The 24801-nt window shown below is 41.2% G+C and overlaps 1 protein-coding gene across 1 annotated transcript; it reads right to left on the bottom strand.

The window, feature by feature from the left end:
• Window positions 1-3165: 3165 nt before the first annotated feature.
• On the bottom strand, window positions 3166-5341 carry LOC101678066 (P2Y purinoceptor 2-like). Its single transcript, XM_045088563.1, has one exon. It carries the CDS (start codon window positions 5295-5297, stop codon window positions 4278-4280), a length of 1020 nt encoding a protein of 339 aa, XP_044944498.1. The 5' UTR covers window positions 5298-5341; the 3' UTR covers window positions 3166-4277.
• Window positions 5342-24801: the final 19460 nt, after the last annotated feature.

Genomic DNA, 24801 nt, shown 5'->3' on the forward strand with positions numbered 1-24801 from the left:
ACCGCTGTTTATTCTCTTTGACTCGTCTGTTTCATGTGACATCTTTGGTTAATTACTCTCTTTCTTGAAACTCTTCCCTCATTTGATTTTCTAGCACTCTAGAATCCAGCACCACCTCCTATCCCTGTGTTACCTGTCAAGACTTTTATGGTTCCCTTATCTCCTAGGTCCTTCATTCTTTCTTTCATTCTTTATCAGTGGTACTCTTTACATCTTCAGCTTTGAATATTTCCCTGGATGGTTAACTGTAAACTGAGTTTGAGCCTAAGCTGTCTCTGAACCTCCATCCTGCATTTCCCGCTGAGGCCTCCCTAGCCGCTCACATTTAATTTGTCTGAATCTGAACTCTCCCCTGCAGTGCACAGATTCCCCCCTTCCTCCCCCTCTTCCTTTTTCTTTGCCCATTGACTGTTGAGTGCCTACTATATGCTAGTTCATCATTCCTTTGATTCCTTAGGCCTGGAGTCTCAGAGTCATTTTTGTTCTGTCTCCTTACCACCCGTCTAAAGGAGTATTTTATTTCTCTTAATTCTATCTAATATTTTACAGTCTTTTTAGTTCTGTTCAAGCCCATTATCTGTATGCTTGGATCACTGCAGTGGTCTTCTAAATGTGGACTGCCTTCTTCATTATCAGCATCATCATTGCTTACTGAGTGTCTACTGTTTTCAAAATGTTGCTAACATGGCATGTTGTATAGATTGGAAAATGGACTAGTGGGTGAGAGAAAACAGACCTGGAATGAGAAAGGAGACCATCCTCAACTCCACGGTGATAAGGCAATGGCAGAATTAGCAGTGCAGAGTGAGACCGATGGCATCTAGAGGAGGAAGGGTACTTAAGCACGTGGAGAAGGTTTGGGGGAAGGTATTGAGTGGTCAACATGTGAGGGGTAGAAGTCCACATGGTGTGGCAGGAGAGCTGTGAATTGAAAAGTTCAGCTGGGACTGGACTGTGATAGGTGTAGTATGCCTGCATGAGAAGTCTGGGCTTTGTCCTGTAGAAGTGAGGATATAGAGAAGGCACGGACAGAGCTGGGGAGAATGTTGTATAAGAAAAATGCTCTTTTAAAGAAAATGTGGAGGTGGTGTGTAGGCTGGCTTTGAAGGAAAGGAAGGCCAGTTAGGGCCTCACACAAGTTGGCTGTGACAGTTTTGTTTCTTTTCTCTAATTCATTCAAAACATGGAGGCTGCCAGGTTAAGTTTCTGGGTCACAGCTTTGATCCTCTCCCTCTTCCACTTAAATGCCCCCAAAGATTCCCTGTGCCTTGGGTGGTTCTTTAGCCGGCTCTGGGGTGGCCTTTGTGATCACAGTTCAGCCCACCTTTCCAGCATTATCTTATCCTCCTCCTCTTCAAGCCCCAGCATGGGCTCTCACAGATTTTCCTTTTCTCGAACACTGTTTGGGAAATTGTGCTAATTGAAATTTCACCAGCCTTCTGCATGCTCATGATGCCTTCCATGGCCCTCTCGGTCAGTAGTAGTATTCTTACCCCTGCTCTTCCCTAATATGTACTGCTTGTACTGTTTATTTTTGGTTAATCAACAGCTGGCATGGTTTCTTCTGTAGCTGCTGAAACTGTTGAATTAATGTTCATATTGCTGTTGAACATTTCAGTTTTGTTTCTACAATAGTCTGTAATGTCCTTAAGGGCTGGCCCCATGCTTGACACTTTTGTATGTGGCTACAGCCAAGATACGGGTATCTGCTACTGCCCCAGTCATGCTGTTTGGAACATGGTAATATTTGCTGACCTTCAGTTTTTTTCTGAACAGCCAGACAGATTTTGCAAGATTCTTGAGGCCCAGGGCAATAACATATTTGAAGATCCCAGCTTTTATCAGGATGGTAGGCATTGGATGACTAGATCCAGAAAAAAACTTTTGTTTCTTCTAGTCTTATTGTACCTTCTGGGGGTGAGTTTTTTTTCAGTGACTACAGAGGAGTTGGGAACATCCCCTTGACTTATATTGGGTTCCCAGCTCCCATTACAAGTGGGTCTTTTTTCCAAAGGGAGTAGTCTAGTTTGATTTTTGTCTTGAGATAATCGTCCCTGAAAACCAGGATGTGATGTCAACCAAGTTAAACTTTTTTTATCCCAACTATACAGAACTAAGTTAAAAATGGATGCTTATACTTTGCTGTTAAGTAGGTCGGAAGACTCTGCAGAAGCAAAATTAACATTATATAGATCAGAGAAATAATTGCAAGCACCTAAGTTAACAAAGACTAAAGGCTGGAAAACTTTGATCAGGGTGTTAAAGCACGTGCTTTTTAGATAAAGGTGATGTAACCTGAGGATTCTAATTAATTTTCTTCCCACCTTCAGGGTTGGCGGGCTAGTGTGCATTCGAGGTAACTGCTAAGGGGACACACGGGATGGCTTTATGTTTTTATTGAGGAGTCTCGTGCACCATTTTTCCAGTAATGTAAACCGTATTAATTTGTAAGGTGTGACAATTGGGACTTTTGGATACCTGACTCTTCTGTGTGTGCTATGCAAAGGAAGGGACAAAAGTGAATAATAGAAGCAAGAGAGCTGAGAATATTCAAACGAGCAAACAGTTTTAAGTTCTTTTAGCTGCTATAGAGACACTTATGTGGAAACAGCTGACCTACTAATTAGAAAACATCCTTGCCTATTCATTAAATTAATTATCCTAAAGAATTCTGCTAGGCGATACTTTATCTAGTTCTAATTATTGTGTGCCTTTGAAAGCAATAAACTGCACTTTTAGAATGAAATTTTATAATATAGACATATACGTGGCTTACTCAGAGACTTCCTGTAATTAGAGTGGGGTAGTAATGATGGGTTATTTTTTGGTTTTTATTAAAAAGGCTTATCCACCTCCTCATAGGGAGATTATAATGAATTATTAAATAATGTATGTTTAGATCTGAGAACTCCCTGGAGATCATTATTGTTCAAATATGAGAGGTTTTTAAGGTTATCTTTTCAGATTACCATGGATTTTTGTTTATTTATTTATTTTACAGATTTTATTTATTTGTTAGATTGAGAGAGAGAGAGAACACACAAGCAGGGGGAATGGCAGGCAGAGGGAGAAGCAGGCTCCTCACTGAGCAGAGAGCCAGATGTGGGAGTCAACCCCAGGACCCTGGAATCATGACCCAAGCCAAAGGCAGATGCTTAGCAGCTTAACCAACTGAGCCACCCAGGTGTCCCCTTATATATATATTTTAAGAATGAACATCATATTATGATTAAATACAGTGGTAAAACTTTTCTGTCATAAACATTATGTTCAAATAAGAATGAGAATCACCATTCATGCACTTGTGGTGCCCTGTTTATTTTTTTCCCACTTTGCCCTGCAGAGCTTTTATTCTAACCTTAGAACCCTGGTTAAGAAGTATAGTGAAAGATCGCACGCTGTATACCCAGTGGTCTGCACCTGCGATCAGCTATGTGAGAGCTGAGCTGATGTGAACAAGTAGCTGGTGCTGCCGAGGCACGCCTGGCTGGCTCTTGACCAGCGTTTGGATTGGGCCATATGCGTCCGTCTTAGGAGCCTGTGCTTAAGAGGCCAGTGCCTGGCTTCAAAGCTTCCATCCAGCATGAGGATCTAACCATTCTGCAGCTGGGTGACCTTGGGCAAGTTACTTAAGGCTCTTTGCTTATCTGTAAATGGGGCTAACAGTAGTTCACACCTCCAAGGGCTGTTGTGAGGAACAAATGAATTACTGCATGTAAAGTGCTTTTCCGTGGTAAGGGCTTTGTTCACTTATCCATGCATCCACTCATTACTTATTCATTCCACTCCTGTCGATTGTACACTCACTGTGTGCTGGGCCCTGCTGCGGAGGTGCCTTAGGGGTACAGCAGTCAGACAGATGAGGTCCCTGTCCTGTTGGAACCTAATTCTAGGGGGAAGAAACAGACTGTACATGAGTAAACCAGTTAACAAGGTCAGGCACTAATAAGTGCTAAAAAGACAATAGATAGGGAAATAGTGACTGGGTTATGGGGAAAGAGGTCAGTATTAACTAGGGTGGGTAGGAGCTTCTGAGGAGGTGATGATCAAGCTTAGGCCTGAGTGATAAGAGATAAATTCCAGCTCTGCTTAAAATGAGAAAGTTTTCCTTTGTGTTGGTGGCTGTCTCCATACTCTTCCTTTACAATCTCTTAACATCAGTATAAAATCCTTTGTAGCAGGATACTGCTCAGAGATCTTGAGCCCCTCTCCTGATACCACATGACTGTGTTCAAACAAGTCATTATCAACATCTTGGAGCTCATTTTCCCCAAACTTCATCTTGTCAGTACCCAGATCTGGCCATCCCTGGGTCTCTCTCCCTTGGCTCCAGCTGGTTGCTCACCCACCTTATTATGCCTGAGTTCCTGGAGGAGCCTGACTCTGTTATTCCCAACCGACAGAAAGTACAGGACTGGGTTAAGGCAGCTGCTCATGCTCACCAGAGGCCTCCATATCTTATAGGCCACGCTGGCCACCATTAAGAGCTGGCAGTCCTGTGAAGATAGAAAGCGGAGTGTGAGGTAGAAGGAACGTGTGATGTGGAAGGGGACAAAGCAGAGGGTGAAGAGGCCGCACACCAGCAAGATGGTCCGGATGGACTTGGCCCGGGCTGCATTGCCTGTCCTCCTGAGGGTCTCTCCTGGCTTGATCAGGCTCCTCACCATCAGCGAGTAGCACACCAAGATGACCAAGGAAGGAAAGGCAAAGCCAGACAGTGTCAGAACCATGCCATAGGCAAAGAACTGATCAAAATTCTCTGGGCCGGTCATGTCGTAGCAGACCATCTGGCCATCGATGTAGTCTGTGTGGGAGAAGAAGAGGGTGGGCAGTAGCTGGAGGACCACCAGGGCCCAGGTGGTGGCTGTGCCCAGGAGGGCGTGTCGGCGGCTCCTGTAGGGCAACGAGCGCAGTGGGTGGCACACGCCCAGGAAGCGGTGCGCGGAGATGCAGGTCAATAGCAGGATGCTGCCATAAAGGTTGATGTAGAACAGGAAGCGCACCAGCCTGCACAGCAGCTCCCCAAAGGGCCACCTGTCACCCAGGGAGTAGGTGATGATGAGGAAGGGCAGCGCCAGCACGTAAAGCAGGTCAGCTATCATCAGGTTCACCAGGTAGATGGTGGCACAGCTCCAAGGCTTGGTTTGGCGCCAGGAGAGCCACAAGACCGTGCCATTCAGGGGTAGCCCTAGTATGAGGATGATACTGTAGGTCAGGGACAGGTAGATTTGCTTATAGTCCTCCGAGAACTTGCAGACTTGTTGGTCCCTCGAGAAATTAGTATCCAGCGTCTCCATTTCCTGGGATGCTCCCTCTGGGAGCACAGCTGCTCCTGCTTGTGCTTTACCTGGAAGGAAACAAAATGGGCAGCATAGCATCATGAACTTGGCTGCGTGTGTCTTAGGCTCTCCCTTGATCTGTCATTCCACTCTGTGTTCCCAGTCTGGTCAGAGTCCTTGTTTGACATAGGCCAGATCCAGGAAGAAAAAAAAATTAAACCCAAGGGCACAGGAGTCTTTTAAAGCAGAGCTTATAGACTTACCAGGTCCAAAGGGCTGGCCTTCCACTATCCTATATGCTTTCTGCTCTAGGCTGGGATGTGATAGGAAGCTGAAGTACACATGCTGCAGGGAGGTGCTGTAATTTCAACAGGGCATACAACCTCAAGCACTGTGACTCCTCTGCCTAGAATCCTTTGCATAGAGTCAGGAAATCTCCAAGGGCATTTGGATTTGTATCTCTTTCGAGATTTCTTAACTGCATATTTGAATACTGAGGCTGATTTGCTTATTAACCACCTCAGCATCCCGAACATCCAAAACCAAATCTAAGCCATGAGGTCAGGTGCAGATTCTTCCGTACTCCCATCTCTGCTGAGGAAGCAGATCCAGTAGGCAGATCCAGATAGCAGAGGAAACTGTGTGTGGAGCCTGCACGTTTCTGTTACGCTGGGAAGCCAGTGGGTTGGTCAGCCAACCACCATGGAGCCTATAGGAATGAAAAGGAATTTATTTCTAGGGTTTGACATTCAGAAAGACAAGCTAATACAGGGCAAGAGAGAAAGGTTTCAAATAGGTAACTAGCATAGATTGAGTGTTGACCAAAAGCTATAGCACAGCGTTACCAAGGGCTGACTATAAGCTATAACACAGAGCTTTATTCACAACAAAAGGAACAGAGACCTCATTCACTCTGTCAGTCAACAAACATTTATTGAGCATCTATTGGGTCTGACACTAGGGATACAAAGATGAATAAAATACAGCTCTTACTCTCCAGGATTTCAGTCTGGTGGGGAAGACAGAAACCAATACAGCTAATTGTAACAATGTGAAGAATGGTCAGCAAAATGCTGTGAAGACCAGCAGGATCAGCAGTTCTCTGCTGAGCTGCCGTTTGAGCTGCTTGGGGAAAGAACAGAGGAGCTAGCTAGGCAAAGAAGGGTGAGGGGCCTTCCTTGGGGTTGGGGAGGCAGCCCACGAAAGGCAGTGGAGCTTAAGGCCTCTGCATTTCCTGGAGTGGCAGGGAAGCCAGCGTGGGGGTGCCCCCAAGAAGGAGGGTGGGTGTTCTTCAGCAGGATGGTGATGGGATGGGCTGTGTGTGAGGAAGATCCCCAATAGTAGCTGAGAGCCGGGCCTGGAGCGGCCAGACTGTGATGGAGCTGTAGCAGTGTATGCAGGTGAGGGTTGTTCACTTCCCCAAGTGAGGCCGTGCGGGGTGGGGAGGGTGGGTCTCTGGAGATGCTGCTGAGACAAGAAGGACAGAACTGCATGGACATGGGGCACGCACCAGAGGAGGAGTCGAGGGTGTCCATGAGATGGAGTGAGTAGGTGGTGAGGCCAGGGCCTGAGCCAAAGCCTAAAGCTTGAAGGTTGGGCCTGATGTTCTGAGGTTGGGGGACAGTGGCTCTCCGGCCGCAGCTTGCCAGAGGGCTCGCCTCCTTGTTAACTGGCTTTACACTCTACCTGACTAAGGAGAGCAAAGCTTTTTGGCTGGGTGAGTAAAAGGAATGTAGTTTTCTCTCATTTTGTTCCCCGTAATCTTTCATGTGGGGGGTTGGCAAATGCCTAGTTATTTTCGGCGTAGCTGCCTTCCCAGCTTGGTGTAGGCTCTCGGAAGACAAAGTGGGGAACCAACTTGGCTTAGTGCAGGCTCAGCCAGTTAGTTCACACTGTGAGCTTATTTAATCTTCAGAACAACCTTGTGGAGGAAGCATTATTAGCTCCAGGTTACTGCTGAGGAAATTGAGGGTCAGAGAAGACCCCTCTATGGGGCTCACTAGGCCCTCTAATATAGTATGCTGGTTCTTGATGTGGATTGTGGGTTTCTGCTCCCTCAGAGCACCTTGTAGCATGGTGGAAAGTGCTCAGATCTAGCTCTGCCAGGAACCACTAGCGCAGTTTGAACTAAGCCACCTTGTCTCTCTCAGCTGTGGTCTCTTCAGCTATAAAAATGAGACAGTCTCTCTGTGAGGTGAGGTTGCCGTGAGAATTAGCTAGAAGAAAGGCACACAGCACCTACTGGCCTGCTGCAAGGGAGAAACCCAACATATTTTAGCTCTCTTCTCACACCTTCCTCCCTCTTTTGCTCGGGACTATGGTACCCTGAAAACCTGAGCTCTTTTGTTTGTGTGGGAGGATGGGAAGGCAAGTGTGCCTTTGCTACCCCATAATTGGAGAAAGTCCTTTTTTCTCTGTGGCTATTACCTTCTGCTGTGGTATGAATTATATCCCTACAGATTCAGGTGTTGAACCCTTAACCCCTAATGTGACTGAAGTTGGAGTGAGGAAGTAATTAAGGTTAGATGAGGTCATAAGAGTGAGACCTTAATTCTGTAGGATTAGTGTCTTTGTAATGAAGGACAGCAGAGCGTCGACTTTATGTGAGGACTTAGTGAGAAGGTGGCCTGCAGGCCTGAAGCAGAGATCTCACCAGGAACCAAACCCTGCAGTTCTCGATCTGGGACTTCTCACTTTCCAGAACTGTTTCCACTATTTAAGCCACGCAGTCTGGTATTTTGTTACAGCAGCTTGAGCAGGCTAAGATACTGTATATGTACTTCAAGACCTACCTATTGTGGAGGGACAGCTTTTCAGGTGAGAGGATGACCATCTTAGTCAAGGGATAAGTGTAGAGAACTTACACTTATCGTGTTTAGACTAGTGTATCATTGAGGTTGCTATTATGGAGAAAGGAAGAGGAAGAAGAAAAAGGTGAGGTCATAAAGGGTTAATTCACTAGCTGAAAGCCCTGACAGTGTTGACCACCTCCTCCTCCCAGAAGCCTCTCTTTCCTGGCTTGTGTCACCCCTGGATTTTTTTTTTTTGTCCTCCCTAGAACTCCTAATTCTCCCATTCACTGGGATGCAGAACTGAAGGGGCATGTAGCTATTCATAGAATAAAGGAAAGGAGTGGAGGAGAGGCAGGCTGGGGTTTTAGAATAGGTGAGAACTGAGGGAGCATCTGCCATGATGAATGGAATTCTAAGAAGTCCACACTTTTGGAAAGTGTGTACTGCAATATACAGTTTCCCCTCTTTATCACCATTTCCCCCAAGAGCTTTCAAAAAGACTGACACAATTTAGGGTTGGAATTTGTTTCTTTTAAATGGGCTCAGCAGGAAGATGGGCCTTATGGAAAGAATGAAGCAGCTGTCCCCAGTGTATAGTTAAATGGGTATGACAGCTTCTGACCTTGAGCCCAGGGTCTTCCCACTGTGAGTCTCCAAGAGCCTGCGTCTCTTTGTGGCCCCCTGTTGTACAGACAGGGGCCTCATCAAGCCTTCCCAAGAGCAGTAGTGATCTCGGTATCACACTGGACATCTTTCAAAAGGGATGGGGAAATCTTCGTCATCTTAATGGCCTAAAATAGCTATCATCCCCCAGGGAAAAGCACACCTATGATGAAAGAACTGTTCTCTCTCCTTTAACAAGTTTATAAGATACATATTTCAAGAGTTCAGAAAAAGGAAAAGTTACGAATAAATTTGAGTAACGACAAAATGTTACTTAAAAAAAAAAAGATTTTATTTATTATTTATTTGACAGAGAGACAGAGGTCACAAGTAGGCAGAGAGGCAGAAGCAGGATCTCTGCTGAGCAGAGAGCCCAACGTGAGGCTTGATCCCAGGACTTGATCCTAGGACCCTGAGATCATGACCTGAGCTGAAGGCAGAGGCTCAACCCACTGAGCCACCCAGGCACCCCTATGTTACTGCCTTTTGATTGTGGAGGAATGATTGTTGAATGAGAAAATCTTTAAAAAAGATTCTAGGCCAAAGGAGTGAGCATTGCTCATTTTCATTTTAAAATGCCACTATTGTATTATACATGTTTAAAATCTTAATATTTAATATTTTACCTATATCTGGAGAATTTTCTTGCTTAAACAGATGGAACTACTTAATAGAGTCTCATAAATACCTTCAGACAGTAAAAGTTCATTTTTACGTTATTCTGCAAAACTTTTGATTAATATGTATATTTCTTAATTTACAAAGATGAATTACACAGATGAATTTACAAAGATAAACTACAGAGATGAATACCACAGTGTAATTATTTGATTTTTTGACAAGTTTTTTTTGGAAAAAAAAATGAGGCCCCCAGGTACATTCTATGAGGTGGTGGATGAAGGTTGGTGGTTTACTTTGAATTACTTTTCCTATGTTTCAAATTCACTAGATAACTTGGTGTTATTTGGCCAGCAGACCAGTGGGTGGCAATGAAGACCAACTGGTTACAATCCCCACCCCCTCCCGCGGAAGGAAACTGGGGTTGGGCTCAGGTCCAGGAATAGCAGCTGTGGATGAGGTATAATTCATTGAGGACATATAGGAAACCCCACCAAACAACCTCTTAATTGTCTTGTGTCTACAGTTACTATGCTCGGTTCACACAATGAAATGGAGATACAGACAGCCAAAAGCAGCCCGGTATTGTGATTGATTTTTAAAAAGATCTCGTGAGACAGGCAATGTGGCAGGCATTATTCCCCCTCACCCCCCATTTTACAGCTGAGTGAGCTGAGGTTCAGAGAGGCTGATGGAAGTCCTATCTGTGATGATTTGGGGAAAGTCTGGACTTCTTTTACAAAGCAGAGACTCAGCTCATTCCCACATTTCCAGGAAATGTTTTCTCTCCCCTAACCCCCAAGTCATACAACAAAGAAGACAGGGAAATAAAAGAGCAGGTCATCCCTGAAGTAACTTTATGTAGTGCCTTTGTTATAGATGACAGAACCCTAGTTTAAAAAGCATCATCTGACCTGGTGATTCACAGACCTGTACCCCGGGGGATAAAAATATATTATATGTTTATAAAAAATAAAAAACTTTAAAAAAAGCATCATCTGGAAATAATGGCAAAGAGAGAACAGAATAAATAGAATTTTAAAAAGCCTATCAAGAATAAGACCTATATAGCAGCCTTCTATCCAGTTTTAAACTATATCCTAGTCTTAAAATAAAAGGCACTGACATTAGCTATTTAATGATTTTTTACTATATTTTTACACTGTAGGCTTTCCTCAGCTGTGTACCTGGATTCCTCTTACATATTTCAGTTGTCCCAAAACATTGGAATCCAAGGGCTTTTTTTTTTCCTTCAAGGAAAGCAAACTGGATTCTTTAAATAATTTAGAGGACTGTCTAGAGACAGTGAATACTTAATTTCAATAATTAATTTATATAGCAGCTTGCACATTTTTGTTTTCTGTTGACAGGGATTTGACATAATTGGCAGCTTCAAATTAGTGTAAACATGGGGAGTGATTGGGAAGCATTGCTCTGACATTGTAATGTCACAACAGCCTAGGTGGCTGCTCTGAAAGCGATGTTACTTTGTCTAGAAAAATAATCACTACTAAAAAAATAATTTTTCCCCCATCTGTACAATTGTGTGATCTCCTCAAGCTAACTTTGAAATTGGAATTTTTAACATTAATGTTGTAGTAAAAATAACTGTAGCTATATTGTTCTGTGCTTGTAGAAGTTCATCATTGCCTTTGGGCTCACAACCTTGAAAGGGGATCTTTATGAGACTTTTTCATTTTCCTTTCATTTGGCATCAGACAAATATCTTTAAATGCAGTACAACTCAGTCTGTCTTTCCCTGTGTTCTGTGTCAAGAAATGTAGAAAGCTGGTTTAGTTTGGGGCAAGAGCAGAGATCAGTAGCAGAGCCTGGGGCTCTAGGACTAGTGGGGAAAGTTGCCTAAGGCATCTGCTGAGTGGAGGGCTTGCATCTGAGGACCCCTTCTTCCATCCACACTTACCCTCAGGCAGCAAGTTCCCCTCAGATTGCTGTTTAAAATCAGTAACATGCTGACATGCTGTCCATCACTGGAGCCCTTCCTGTTGCTGTGGTGTTGCTAAGGTGGGGGGCAGTGGTAGAAAGAATCCACAATGGCTGTGGACACTGAGCACATGGGGGAGTTGGGAGAATGCTGTTGTCTTAGCTTGAGTCTCCCAGAAAGCAGAGTGGAGGTTTAGTGTGCAACTGTTTTATTAGAAGTACAGTCCTAGGGAGCAAGAGTAAGGGACAAAGGGGAATTACCTGGTGAATGAGGGAGAACTAATAGGAGGACTCAAAGATGGGTTATTGAGTTGGCCCCCACAAAAAGCAACTTAGTGCTCAATCCCAAAAGAGTGTCATCTTGAATCAACCATATCCAAAGAAGGTTCTCCCAGGGCCAGAAGAAAGGAGGCATTTGTCTACCAGTTTCTATCTCCCACTGGCCAGACCATGGTGGTGAGTGTGTCCTTTGAGTGGAGAAGAACATCAGAAAGAGGAAACACACTGAAGAAAATGCATATTGTCTCCAAACCCATTTTTCTTCTGCCCTATAAGGTGTTGGCTTCTTCCTTTACATGCACTTCTGTGTTGCTTTTGCATGGGAAATGAGGGTCTCTTGCTGTATCTGACTCCCTATCTGTGTGAAGCAATACTTCCAGTTTTTTCTTGTTCATTTTTCTATATTGAGTTGTCTTATTTTTGTTGTTACTGATTTTTAGGAGTTATTTACACATTTTGGATAAGTCTTTCCAGTTATTCTTATTATAAATATATATATATATATATTTTACTCTGTGACTTTGCTGGCTTAATGACGTGTGTGTATATATGTATTATATGTATTTTTTAAGGAATAGAAGTTCTAAATTTTAACATAGTTGAAATGATCAATTTTTCTTTTATGGCTTATGCTTTTGTGTCTGGCTTAAAAATCTTTCTCTATTGGGGAGACTGGTTGGCTCAGTCAGTTAAGCATCTGCCTTTAGCTCAAGTCATAATCTCAGGGTCCTGGGATCGAGCCCCACATAGGGCTCCCTGTTTAGTGGGAAGTCTGCTTCTCTCTCTCCCTGTGCCCCTCCCCACTGCTTGTACACTTGAGCGTGTGCTCTCTCTGTCTCTATTTCAAATAAATAAATAAAATCTTAAAAAAAATCTTTCTCTGTCTTGAGGTCATAAAGATATTCCCCTATATTAGCATATTAGCTTTCCACATAGATCTAAGTGATTTTGCCCCACTAATGGGTTTAATGTTTGTATATGTGTGTACACATAAGTGTATGAGAAATGCACAGCATTAGATTAGATACTTTTTGAAGAGTGGAGAACAGGCAGAATTGTAAAGTAGTTCGGAGGCATATGCTCTAGTTTAAGAGGGAAAAGATGGTAGCTTTAGCTTGAGTGGTAAGGGTGGCAACAGACAAATGATGGATTCAGCTGATACTTAGGAAGTAAATGAATGTGATCTGGTGATGATTAAATATGGAGGTGAAGGAGGGGTTAAGGACGACCCCAGTGACTTTACTCTCTGTTGCTACCAACCAATGCTTTCATCCTTTTGTTTATTATTTTTCTATTTTATTGCTTCTCTCTAGTCAGTTTCTGCTTCTTCCTTGCTTCTTCTGACTCCGGTTTCCCTCTGGGCATCCTTTGGCTTCTACTACTATTGCAGATGGCTAACTCTGCGCACAGAGCCAAAGAAATGTTCCAAGAGACTCTGATTGACCCAGGTATTCACTATTACTCAGAAAGAGAAGACCCACTTATGAGAATGGATTTTCACCAAGCATTCTTTAATAATGTCTAAATTATAAACTTGCTTTCTAGACCACATACTTATAATAGAAACTTCTCATGATTCTAAAACAATTGTGGATAGCAAATATAATATTTGAAGCTGGTCTCCAACACAGAGAGTTTCAGTTATTAATAGTATGCCTGTCAGAGCTTTGACTCTGAGATATTTCGTTCATACGTAAACCATAAATTTAAGTTGATAGTTCTACTAATGATGGAATGCAGTTATGTATGTATATGGTAAAAGAACAAAATGGATATTTTTGAACCTTATTATATGCAAGACAGATTAAAAACAGTAGTCATAGAGAATGAAAACAGGGCTTGATGTCATGTTCAGTAAAACATGTTAGAGGTGAGGTCTCAGAAAGTACTACAGTGAAATATGAGGGGAAGGTGTTGGAGTGGCAAGGGGTTTCATTTAAACATGAGGCTCCTGTATTAATATTTTCATTGATTTATTTTCATGCCAATATGTTCTGACATAAATATGGTGATCTATAATGTATCGACCATAAAAGTCAACATTATTTTTAAAGCTGACTCAGGGAAATAAAACCTGATTGTTAGTGCTGATATATACGGTATGTTACCGTGTTGGAAAATTAACCTCTCCTCTTCTACTCCCGATTGCACTAAATAAGGAAAATGCATTTCTTTTTTTTTCTTTTTAAAGATTTTATTTATTTATTTGACACAGAGAAATCACAAGTAGTCAGAGAGAGAGGAAGGGAAGCAGACCCCCTACTGAACAGAGAGCCCGACGCGGGACTCAATCCCAGGACCCTGAGATCATGAACCGAGCCGAAGGCAGCGGCTTAACCCACTGAGCCACCCAGGTGCCCCAGGAAGATGCATTTCAACACTGCTGACCTTTTGTGTATGTTTTCCTTCATGGCCAAAGCTGAGTTTGCGATGGGACCAGTGTGCGTTGTGAAGTAAAGAGCAATGCACATTCAACATTCTTCAGAAAAGACTTTGACAAGAATGAAAGCTGATTTATTCAGCAAAAATCTTTGCCTTTCAGAGGATCAAAAGACCTGTAAAAGTCTCTGGGTGAGATACTGCGGAGCTCATTACTAGTATCTTCAGTAAACTCTGAGACCAGCATGAGACCCTAAGACAAAGAGGATACTGGGGATGTGTCAGCCATGGGTGACCACAGAGGAGAGACTCAGACTGGAATGCCAGAGGCAGGGGCACACCCTTGTGGTCTACACAAGCCAACCAAAATGATGATAAGGCATTCAGTGAAATGATTCTACAAAATGAAGATTGAGCCAAGGAGAGTTTAATTTAGCAGCAGAGGAGAGAATGCTAAGAAGACCCGAGTGGATTTGGATGACTACTTCTTCCCCTACGTTCCAGAACAGAATAAATTTGCTGAAAATAAGAACATACTAAGATTTTTAGAGCCTTAGGGGCCCCTGGGTGCCAGGCAAGTGTAATCACTTGATAGATGAGGAAACTCTCAAATGAGCAATTTGTCCAAGCTCAGGTAGATGGTTAATGACTGAGCTGTGTCTGATTCCAGATGTCCCGATTCTCTGTCCAGGGCCCTTTCTGCTCCGTTATACCAGCTGGGAGCCATGACTAATAATGCATGTGCTGGGAGGACATTCCACCGGACCACTCAAATCTGGTTTCCAACCCGCCCCTGTACTGCAGCTGATCTTGTCAAGGCTTTCACTAGCCTGCATGTTGCCAAATCCTATGGGAACTTTTCTGACTCCATTTAAATCTCTAATCAGCATATGCTGCAGTCACTGAAACAGTTTTCTTCACTAGTCAGGATTTCATTCCTGGTGAGGGAAACCCATGCCAAAGGTGACCAAGTAAAACAATAATTTATTGCTCTTATAATCACTGACCTCATAAGGCTGGCTTTATAGATGGTGATACCAAGACTGCTTTCTCTCTATATTTCCTGGCCTCAATTTTTCCAAATTGGCTTCATTTTCATATGTACTCTCTGGTTTTAGTGACAGGATGGCTGTCACAGACCGCTCTTTCATTTAATGATGTGCAAATCCAGCAGGAAAAATTATGCCTCAGCCAGGAGTTCCTGGGATTAGCACTGATCGCTCCTCTTGTCTTGTTTTAAGTTCTTTGTTTATCTCTGAACCAACCATTGTGACCGCATTGATTGGCGGAGGCTTTGGTTAAATGCTCCAACCCTCTGACCCAGTGGAGAGAATTGGCTTCATCCAAATTCCGTATATTTAGAGCGAGGGAGCGGTGGCTCTCCTAAAACACATATGGGGTCTTCTCACAGGAAAGGGAATGAATACCAGGCAGCAAAAACAACAAATGCCTAGAACAACTTCTCTGGTGTGATAATGCCTTAGTATGCCTCCTACTTCACTCTTTTCAGTCTTATTCACTGTATTGCCCTCATCAACTTGATCCTCAGGGCCCAGTTCCAGACCTTGTCCCCTTCCATGTCTATATTTACTCTCAAGGTGATTTTATTCAGTCCATTGTGAAAGCAAATTGGCATAGCCCAGGACATTTTGAGTCAACCTTGACTAACATGGTAGCTGAAATTGTAGGCATGGAATTTAGTAAGAGTGTTGAATGGGAATTCTTGATAGAAGGGATAATTGTTGACATAAATGTATCTGAGAATGCAGAGGACCAAGCTTCTCCTTATCCTTTGCTCCAAAGATAAGGGACAAGATTGGAAAATATTTACAAATACTTACGTAAATGCACAAAGAATAAACCGTATTAGTCAGGTGGGTTAAAACTCCTCTTAAGGTTTTATCTATACATACGTGCTTTTCTCTATGTGAAATTGAATTTCTAGCTGGTTTATTTGCTGGGAAGGTAAAGAAATCTCCTGGGATATTTTCTTTCTTTATTGCAGAGGTTTATTGTGATCATCTATGGAATATAATCTTTAACCCTGAGGCTATGGTTACTGCAAAGCTTGTTTTACATATTTCTTGTGGGGCATTGCATTTATTCACTATGTGTCTATTATAAGAAATTGTATATATTAGAATATGTCAGGGTGGAAGATTGGATTTATGTAGCTAAGTTGTTGCATGCCAACCTGCTCTGTTGAAGACCTCACTAACTTTATTCCGTAACTCTATTTCTACATAAATTCATAAACCTAATTTCTAGTCAGAAGCCATTAGAACCCTTTCTTGGCTTTCTTGTTATAGGTTTGAGAAAAATAAATCTGTGATTCTATAAGAATAATACCCAAACAGTATGTGAAACCTGTTTTTTTCATGCCACTTAAATATATCTTGATAACTGCCTAATCGATACCCACAGCGCAGTTTTGTCTCCTGAACTCCAGACTTGTGTATCCAACCGCCCATTTGGCACTATCTGGATATTTACAGATTTTATCAACCTAGTATGGCCAAGAGTGAGCTCCTGATTTCCTCCTCCACGCCCCCACCCCCGCCACCAAATCTGTCTCTCTGCTCAACATTCTTCATAATTTCTGTAAATGGGACTGTTTCCCCATAGTCCACTCCCTGACATTCCCTTAGTCCAGATTGTTCTGATGTTGCATTTGGTCCTAGGACTCAAATCACAAGGCCATTTCCCTGAAAGCCTGTCTGTTCTTAGAACATATCATGCTAGTTCATGCCCTAGAGTCTCTACAATTCCTGCCCCCACTGCTTGGAACACACTTACCATAGCTTTTTTCTCTGCATGGCTGAATTCATCTTATCCTTCAGATTTTAGCTAAAATGTTATGTTCTGAGAGGGCTTTTTACTATCTGAAACAATTTGTGCTGTAATCCCTTACTATAAGACCTTGTTCCTTGTTTACTTTATGTGTGTGTGTGCGTGTGTGCATATTACATACATATTGTTTGTCTTTAATGAAATCTGTGTTTATTCTTTTGCTTGTTTGTTGTGCATTTCTTACTAAAATGTAAATTAATTGAGGTCAGGGACCTTGTCTGTCTTGTTCTTTGTATCCTTGGGCCTAGCCATGCCTTGCACATAATATATACTCAGTGGATCTTAGCTGAATGAGGGATTGTTCTGTTTACTTTCTTAGAAGGGAAGGAGACAAGTGGCTTGCTCTGCTGAGGGTCATGTCACCTCTCCCATCCCAGCAGGATGGACTTTATTGCTGGATTCATACAGACAATAACGGGCTTGTTTCTGAGACAGTGGTTGTTGGATGACTACCATCATGAATGGGCATAAAGAGAAGTAGCTTGAGCCTTCATCCTCCAAGGCCTTGACTCTGGGGGTGTTGGGCTTCTCTCTGGCTCCTTCTCTTGAACCTCCAATTTAGAGCTCTAAACCAATTTAGGACAGTTTAGAGTAATCTTAATTTCATGCAAGGTCTTGTTACCTTTGATATGAGATGTGCATTCCTGAGAAGGATAAGTAAAAAGCACCGGGAGTAATCCCACCACCAACTTTTCACACTGCTCTTGGAAAGGAAGTTCTGTGCAATGTGGAAGTGAATACATAAAAGAAAAAACATGAATTTTGGCTTGTTCTCATCTTTAAAAATAGTGTATTGTGTTAGTCTCTCTATTCACAATTTTTTGAGTTGTTTATGGTAACTGACCGTTTTGTTTTTGCTTTTGCTTCTTAAAAAATGTATTTTTTTTGTTGTTGTTTTAGAATGAAAGAGAGAGAGAGAGTGTGTGTGCGCACGCACACAAGCAGGGGGAAGGGCAGAGGCAGAGGGAGAGAATCTCAAGCAGAGTACCCTCTGAGCATGGAGCCCAATGTGGGGCTTTGTCTCAAGACCCTGAGATCATGACCTGAGCTGAAACCAAAAGTCAGATGTTCAACCTGCTGAGCCACCCAAGCACCCCTGTTGTTTTTGCCTTTTGTTGGTAACTGTAAGAGCCAGCTTTTACCAGATTATGCTGCAATAACAAAGAACTCTAAAATCTTACTGGTTTACAATAACAAAGTCTTGTTTTTCACTCACAATGTGCTAATTGTGAGTCAGGTTCAGGTCTTCTTTGTGTCTCTTCTTCATCCTGGGATCCAGGCTGAAGGAGTAGTCCCAATCTGGGACATGCTTATCTTATAGCAGAGAGAAAAAGAGAGATAGAGGAAACATGAAATAGCTTTTAAAGCTTCTGCTTAGAAATAGCATGCTTCACTTCTGGTCACATGTCATTGGTCAGAGTAAATCACCCAGTCAAACCTGATGCCAATAAGGAGGTTTAATCCTCTCACAGAAAGGCAGAGCAAATGATTGAGAATGTTAATATAATCTTCCACAGGTATTTTCTACTGAAGACCTAAAATACTCTTGCTGAAAAGTTATGGCAATATGTGGTGAATGAAAATTTTAAAAAGAATGAGTATTTTTAACTGTTATGATGTATTAGCATTATGTGCAAGTCAAATAATGTAGGACAAGAGAGCATGAAATGGAAGATCTGGAGTCTTCGTATGCCAGCAGTTTACTGTGTGAGCTTGGACAAAACATTTAATACCGCTGGGCTCCCATTTCAGCAAAACAAGGGGTTCAAATGAGATTATCTCCAAGTTCATTATAAATAAAAAATGTCTGTGCTCCTCTGATAGCAAGTACATGATGAGTGGTGGTCTGAGTGGTGGCAGGATTGAGGGCTCAATTTGTGGAGCATCTTAGGGCTGTTTGAAAGCATTACTCTGTACTCTGTAGGCATGTGGGAAGATCGAAGACCTTCACCCTCAGCCAACTTCGAGGGGATGGATCCTGTACTTAATTTCTTCCAAACTGAAGCCTTGCCATTTGCCCACATGAGACTACTGTTCAGTTTAAAAGGATTTTTCATTCTCAGTTCACTTAGCCAGAGGGCAGGTTCTGACAAGGTGGTTGTTTGAATATTGTTGATGAGTGATGATAAAAAAAAACAGCAAGCAGTAAGATGTGACGGAAATCCTGATGCCAGCCTGGCCCTAAACTGTTAGTTTTTGGAAAGAAAAAAATTAAATGAAATTAGACTTTGAAAATGTCATCCATCTGCAACTAATTCTGTATAACTCTTCATGTTGGATGAGCCTCAGGGGTTATGGGAAACTTGTTCAGTGAGAAGCTAACCTGAACCTGTCAAGATTTTTTTTTTTTTCTCTCTCAGTACATCTATTCCCATTTTTCCTTGCTATTTAGGTCTAGTTGGCATGTGTCTTAAATTAGAAACACTCAGCTCTTTTCAAACAGATTTTCAGCTTAGATCAGACCCTGCAGAACTTCAGTCACTGAATTAAACACTTGACCAAGTTCTGGTTGACCTCTACATGTCCATTCATCTCCATATAGTGATTTCATATATTTTCCCATATGTTTGCTGAAAATGGTGACTGAACTATTTCCAGCAACCTAAACATATCACTGTCACTGTTGTCATTATAGTAATTAGGATATTAGTTTAATTTAGTGTGCTACTTTTCTCTAATGTGTTAAAACATTTTTACAAAGATACTGTCCCTTGGGGATACTCTCCTACATGTGCATCAGGAGATAGATAAAGACAAGATATTTACTGCAATATTGTTTGTGATCAGAATTAAAAAAAAGAATGCCCAAATATCAATAGGAGAATTGATGAATATATTATACTACGATTATGCAATATTCATGCAGCAATTAAACTGAGTGAGCTAGAACTATGTGTATCAATATGACTATATCTCAAAAACACATTGGGTGAAAAAAAAGCAAGTTTCAGAATTATATATACAGTATGAAATCATTTACTTAAAGTTCAAAAACAAAACACAATACTACATATATATAGATATACACATTTATAATAATACTAAAAATAAAATGTAGAATAAGAGTACACAAGAATTTTGGAATAACGGTTACCTCTGAGGAAGGAAGGGAAGTTATACATAGGGGGAATAGTTTACATCTATAATGTATGATTTCTCAAAAAACAAAACCCCAGTATTTGTAGGCTGTTAACTGTAGCTAAATCTTGCTGGTGAGCATGAGGGTATTTATTATTGTTTCTTTATGCTTTTTCACAAATGGGAAATATTTAATAATACAACAGTTCATCCGCCGTCCCTATTAGCTCCCTTTTCTTCCAACCAACCTCCAAGCGATGTAATAGCATCGCATGTGAAAAACAACTTCTAGTAGTCTGGGTTTACTTCATGTCATTTGGAGAAGGTGACCTTTTCTTTCTATTAAATTTAAAAACATCACCTCAAACTTGGATTCGAGATTGGCTTTGAAAAAGAGTTGGGCAACCGGGGACTTTTTGTTCACAGTGATTTGTTTCACATATCCCAGAGGCTCTTCCCTGACTTCTACCACCTGTGTGCTCAAAATTCTCTAATGACCTCCTGTTATCCTTAGAATGAAGCCCCCGGCAACCTGCAGCCCTGCAGCATCCGGACCCAGGCTTCTCCCCTACCTGTTGGACTTCTGTCTTCTCCTATCATATTCCCTGTTCTCTCCATCCAGGGTCTTCACAGATCAGCAGCTCTGCCTGGTTTACTGTTATCCCTCATCTCCCTTCAGCTTTAAGCTCTAGGTGCTTCTTTAAGTCATTGGCCCTGACCCCCTTTCTGGGGTCTGTGTTGGTCTCATTCTCTGCTCAATCCCCACAGTTCCTAGGACACATGATCAATACATATTTATTAACTCTCACTAACCTGAAATTAGAATTGTAGAGATTAAATGAATCAGGTTGCACCCTAACACCTACTTATCCCTCTTTATGAATGGTGATATGTCTATTTATTCTGCTATCATAAGACAATAATAGGTATAAAGTTAATTATCTTACCAGACTAATGGAAATTCCTACCATAGGTTTTGGACATCCCTAAATTAAATGTTACTTAGTATTTAGTAAGTGACACCTAATGTAAAGGGAATCATGAAGTATTAATCATTGTTTTTTTTTTTTAAGATTTTATTTATTTATTTGAGAGAGAGACAGTGAGAGAGAGCATGAGTGAGGAGAAGGTCATAGAGCGAAGCAGACTCCCCATGGAGCTGGGAGCCTGATGCGGGACTCGATCCCGGGACTCCGGGATCATGACCTGAGCCGAAGGCAGTCGTCCAACCAACTGAGCCACCCAGGCGTCCCTTAATCATTGTTTTTAAGTCAAGTGCCTGTAAAGCAGATGATCTGTGCTCCAATTCAGGAGCATAGATGGGTAATAAAAAATCCTTAGCATTTCTTCTAAGTTTAATATCAGTATTGGCAAGCACTAGGCATGGGGAAAAAGTACTGAAACACAGTCTAGGAAAGTAGAAGTCTATCTGAAGGAGTCTTGTTTTAAATCAAAGAGCTTGACTGTTAAAGTAAGGATCATTTTTTGATAGTTTTCTTTTATCATGTAGTTCCTTGAAAAGGATTCACAGGGTGGTGTTAAAATCAGAATGCTCTGAGCTTAATAGTAAAAGTGAAAATTTATGTAGCGTTTCTCTTGCCTTTGTGTAAGGGGCTGAAAGTCTGCAAATCTTAGTAGGGTATGTCTAATAACATGTTAATAACTCACAAATTGCCAGCTTTGGACTATAGGCCTTGAGTGAAAGGACTTCATAAATTATACATGTCTGACAAATAGGTGATACATTTTTCAAATCACATAAGCTCCTCAGAATCAAGTCTGCTCTGTGGAGATAATTAAAGAAAATCAATGTGTGTTGATTGATAGATATTTGACTTGAAAACACATTCTCCACGCTGCCTCAGACAATGGGGCGCCCGAGCTTGAAGCCTGTTCTCTGAGGATGGTATGAGGAGTGCGGTGGAAGGCTTGAGTATGTTGGGTGTAGTGTTCATTCCCCTACAAGGCAGTTCTCACCTCAGCGCTGGCCCTGACCCTAACTCCCCACACTGCTGAGGGCAGCTAATTGGACCTCTCTCTACCTCCTTCCCCGAGTGAAAGAGTAGGACTCTCTGTTTTAGTCTCACTGGGACGGTGGGGGGTTTAATTCATCAATGTTGGTAAAGTGCTAGGAAGATGAGAAGTGCTGTGTCCACTCTAAGCAACATTATTGATTCAATTTTTTCCTTGTGGTTAATATAAAATTCTCCACAGATCAGATAATGGCTCAGCATTGCATGAACAGCCAAGAATTGCTGGCAGAAGAGATGTGGCCTTTGTTTTCCCCAAGGAAAACTGATGTCTGTAAACTGCCTTCAGTTTCTCTGAAAAAAAATTATTACATGATTTAAACGAATTATGTATTGTTATTGTATTTGTATTTGCCTACCAGAGTATTTTTTTTTTTATTTGTTTGGTTTGGTTTGCTTTTTAGTTACCATGTATAGTAAAGTTGAGCCCAGTAAACGCTTTACATTATGGAGGATCTGGACTGGTAAATATTTTGTTTATCCATTCTGAGTTATCCTATTCATCAGATAATAGGGGGACACGATGTGTGTGTATTTGTGCAAATATATATATATGTGTGTGCGTGTGTATATATAGTATATATCACATATAATATTTATATTTATACTATATATATTATATATAATATGTATGTGTGGTATATGTATAAACATATATGTATATATAAATTTAAATTTAAAATCTAATTTACATTATCTATAGTGCATAATCCTGTTCATTAATAATAGGACAAATAAATATATATATCATGTTAATATGCTTATCTATGTCTGAATTATTATTCTTCTGAAATAATAAATATGATAAGTAACTACTATTTGTGACATTTAGGTAATTCATCATTCTTGAAAAGATTTCGGAATTGCCCTCCTAAAATTACTTCCCACAGGCATTTTTTTAAATATTATTTTAAAAATTTTTTAAATTATTTTTTTATCATGAATATGCTTTTATTTTCACATCCAATGTTAGATGCAAGTGTACAATATAGTGGTTCAGTGATTAAAAAACCCAAAACAATTCTATAAATTACTCAGTGCTTTTCACAATCTGTGTACTCTTTTATTTTCTTTGTCCCTCAGGTATTTTTAAAGCATGTGAGATATTTGGCCCAGTTACTTTACCATTATCTAAAAATGTAATAATATAATTATTAATGTAATTAAATGTATTATACTGGACGATCTAGCTTATTATTTATCAGACCTGGTTCTGGATGCTTTCCATGCTTCCAAATTCTAAATAAACCCTTGGAAGATGGAAAATTCAACATAATTGGTTATTGTGAAACAGTGTTCATGGGGCTATAAAGATTGCATTGGCAATAAAGACTCTGCTTTGGGTAAACAGGGGCTGGTTTGTTTGTTAAAAAAAATTCTGTTTCAGATGGGATTGGGAGGGAGACAAACCATAAGTGACTTTTAATCTCACAAAAGAAACTGAGGGTTGCTGGGGGTGGGGAGTTGGGAGAAGGGGAGTGGGATTATGGACATTGGGGAGGGTATGTGCTTTGGTGAGTGCTGTGAAGTGTGTGAACCTGGTGATTCACAGACCTGTACCCCTGGGGATAAAAATATATTATATGTTTATAAAAAATAAAAAATTAAAAAAAATTCTGTTTCTACTGATATTATGATTATGGCTCTTAAAGTCTTTATCTTCCCATGATACATACTAGAAAAAGAAATCAGTTTCATTATGATATGGTCACACTATTTGTGTGTAGCTCAGCCATGAAAGTAGAGTCTACCAAGGTTTTATGAATTTTCTTGTTTAATTTGTTATTCATCAATTTATTTTCTACATCATTTATTGGATTCTTGGTATGTACTAGGTGCCATTAAATGTGTTAAAGAGTAGAAGATAGTCTTTACTCTTAAGGAAGTTGTGATCTAGTTGAGTCAAAGAAAATATTCTAGGCCCTTGAAACAAATAATACCTTACATGTTAATAAAAAAGAAAATGTTCTAGAGGCAAGCAAGATGATACAAATTACTTTGGAGAGGCTGGTACTTGTCCCCCAGCATCTATGTTCCTCTTCTCTTTCAGTAACAGAGTTCCTAGTTTTTAGCTGGCACATGGCCACTCAGAGCCTCCCTTGCAGATAAATGTGGCCAGTGCTAAGGCTGGACAATGCTGTGTAAGAGGAACTGTTTTGTGACAGCTACTGAGATCCTTATTTGTCCACCGTGTCCCCTTTGACTCCTCTTCTTCATGTCTTCTTCTTGCTCACTGGATGTGGATGTAACTGCTGGAGCTCCTGTGATCATATTGGACCTTGCAGATGAGGGCCTCACCAAGGAATGGAGGAGTAAAGTCTGGAAGGAGCCTGGGGTGCTGTGTTTATGGAACTGCCTTGGGCAGCCTACCTCTGGGCTTCTATGTGAGAGAGCAATAAACTGCCATCTGTCTGTTATTTTAGGTATCTGATACTTCCAGCCAAATATAATCTTGGCAGGCACATCCTGCAAAGTGAACATTTTAAGTGTGGAAGGGACTATATACAGAGCAGTAATCAGAATGGGAAACTGCCACAAGGGAGGGCTTCTTGGAAGCATTTTGCTATCCCTGCCCCAATTCTTCTCTTACCTATTCATTATTTCTTTCACCTCATCATTTCTTGACTGTGACAACACTTTCTCTCTTCCTTACCTTTGCTCATGCTGTTCCTTCTTGCAATGCTTTCTCTATGCATTTTCCTGCCTGTCAATTTCATTTTATAATTATATTACATTATATAATCCCATAAGCACTGAACATATTAATTAAACTGTGTAAACACTCAGTACATTTAGTTGTTATCCTCATCATTATTACTGGCCAGCTCAATTTTGCCTGTGTTCTAAAACTTCTCTTGAACACTCTCCCCCTTCCCTCAGAAAGAACTGTCC

Source organism: Mustela putorius, unplaced genomic scaffold (genome assembly GCF_011764305.1).
Source record: "Mustela putorius furo isolate JIRA1106 unplaced genomic scaffold, ASM1176430v1.1 tig00003834_pilon_pilon_pilon, whole genome shotgun sequence".
Classification (NCBI taxonomy): Eukaryota; Metazoa; Chordata; class Mammalia; order Carnivora; family Mustelidae; genus Mustela; species Mustela putorius.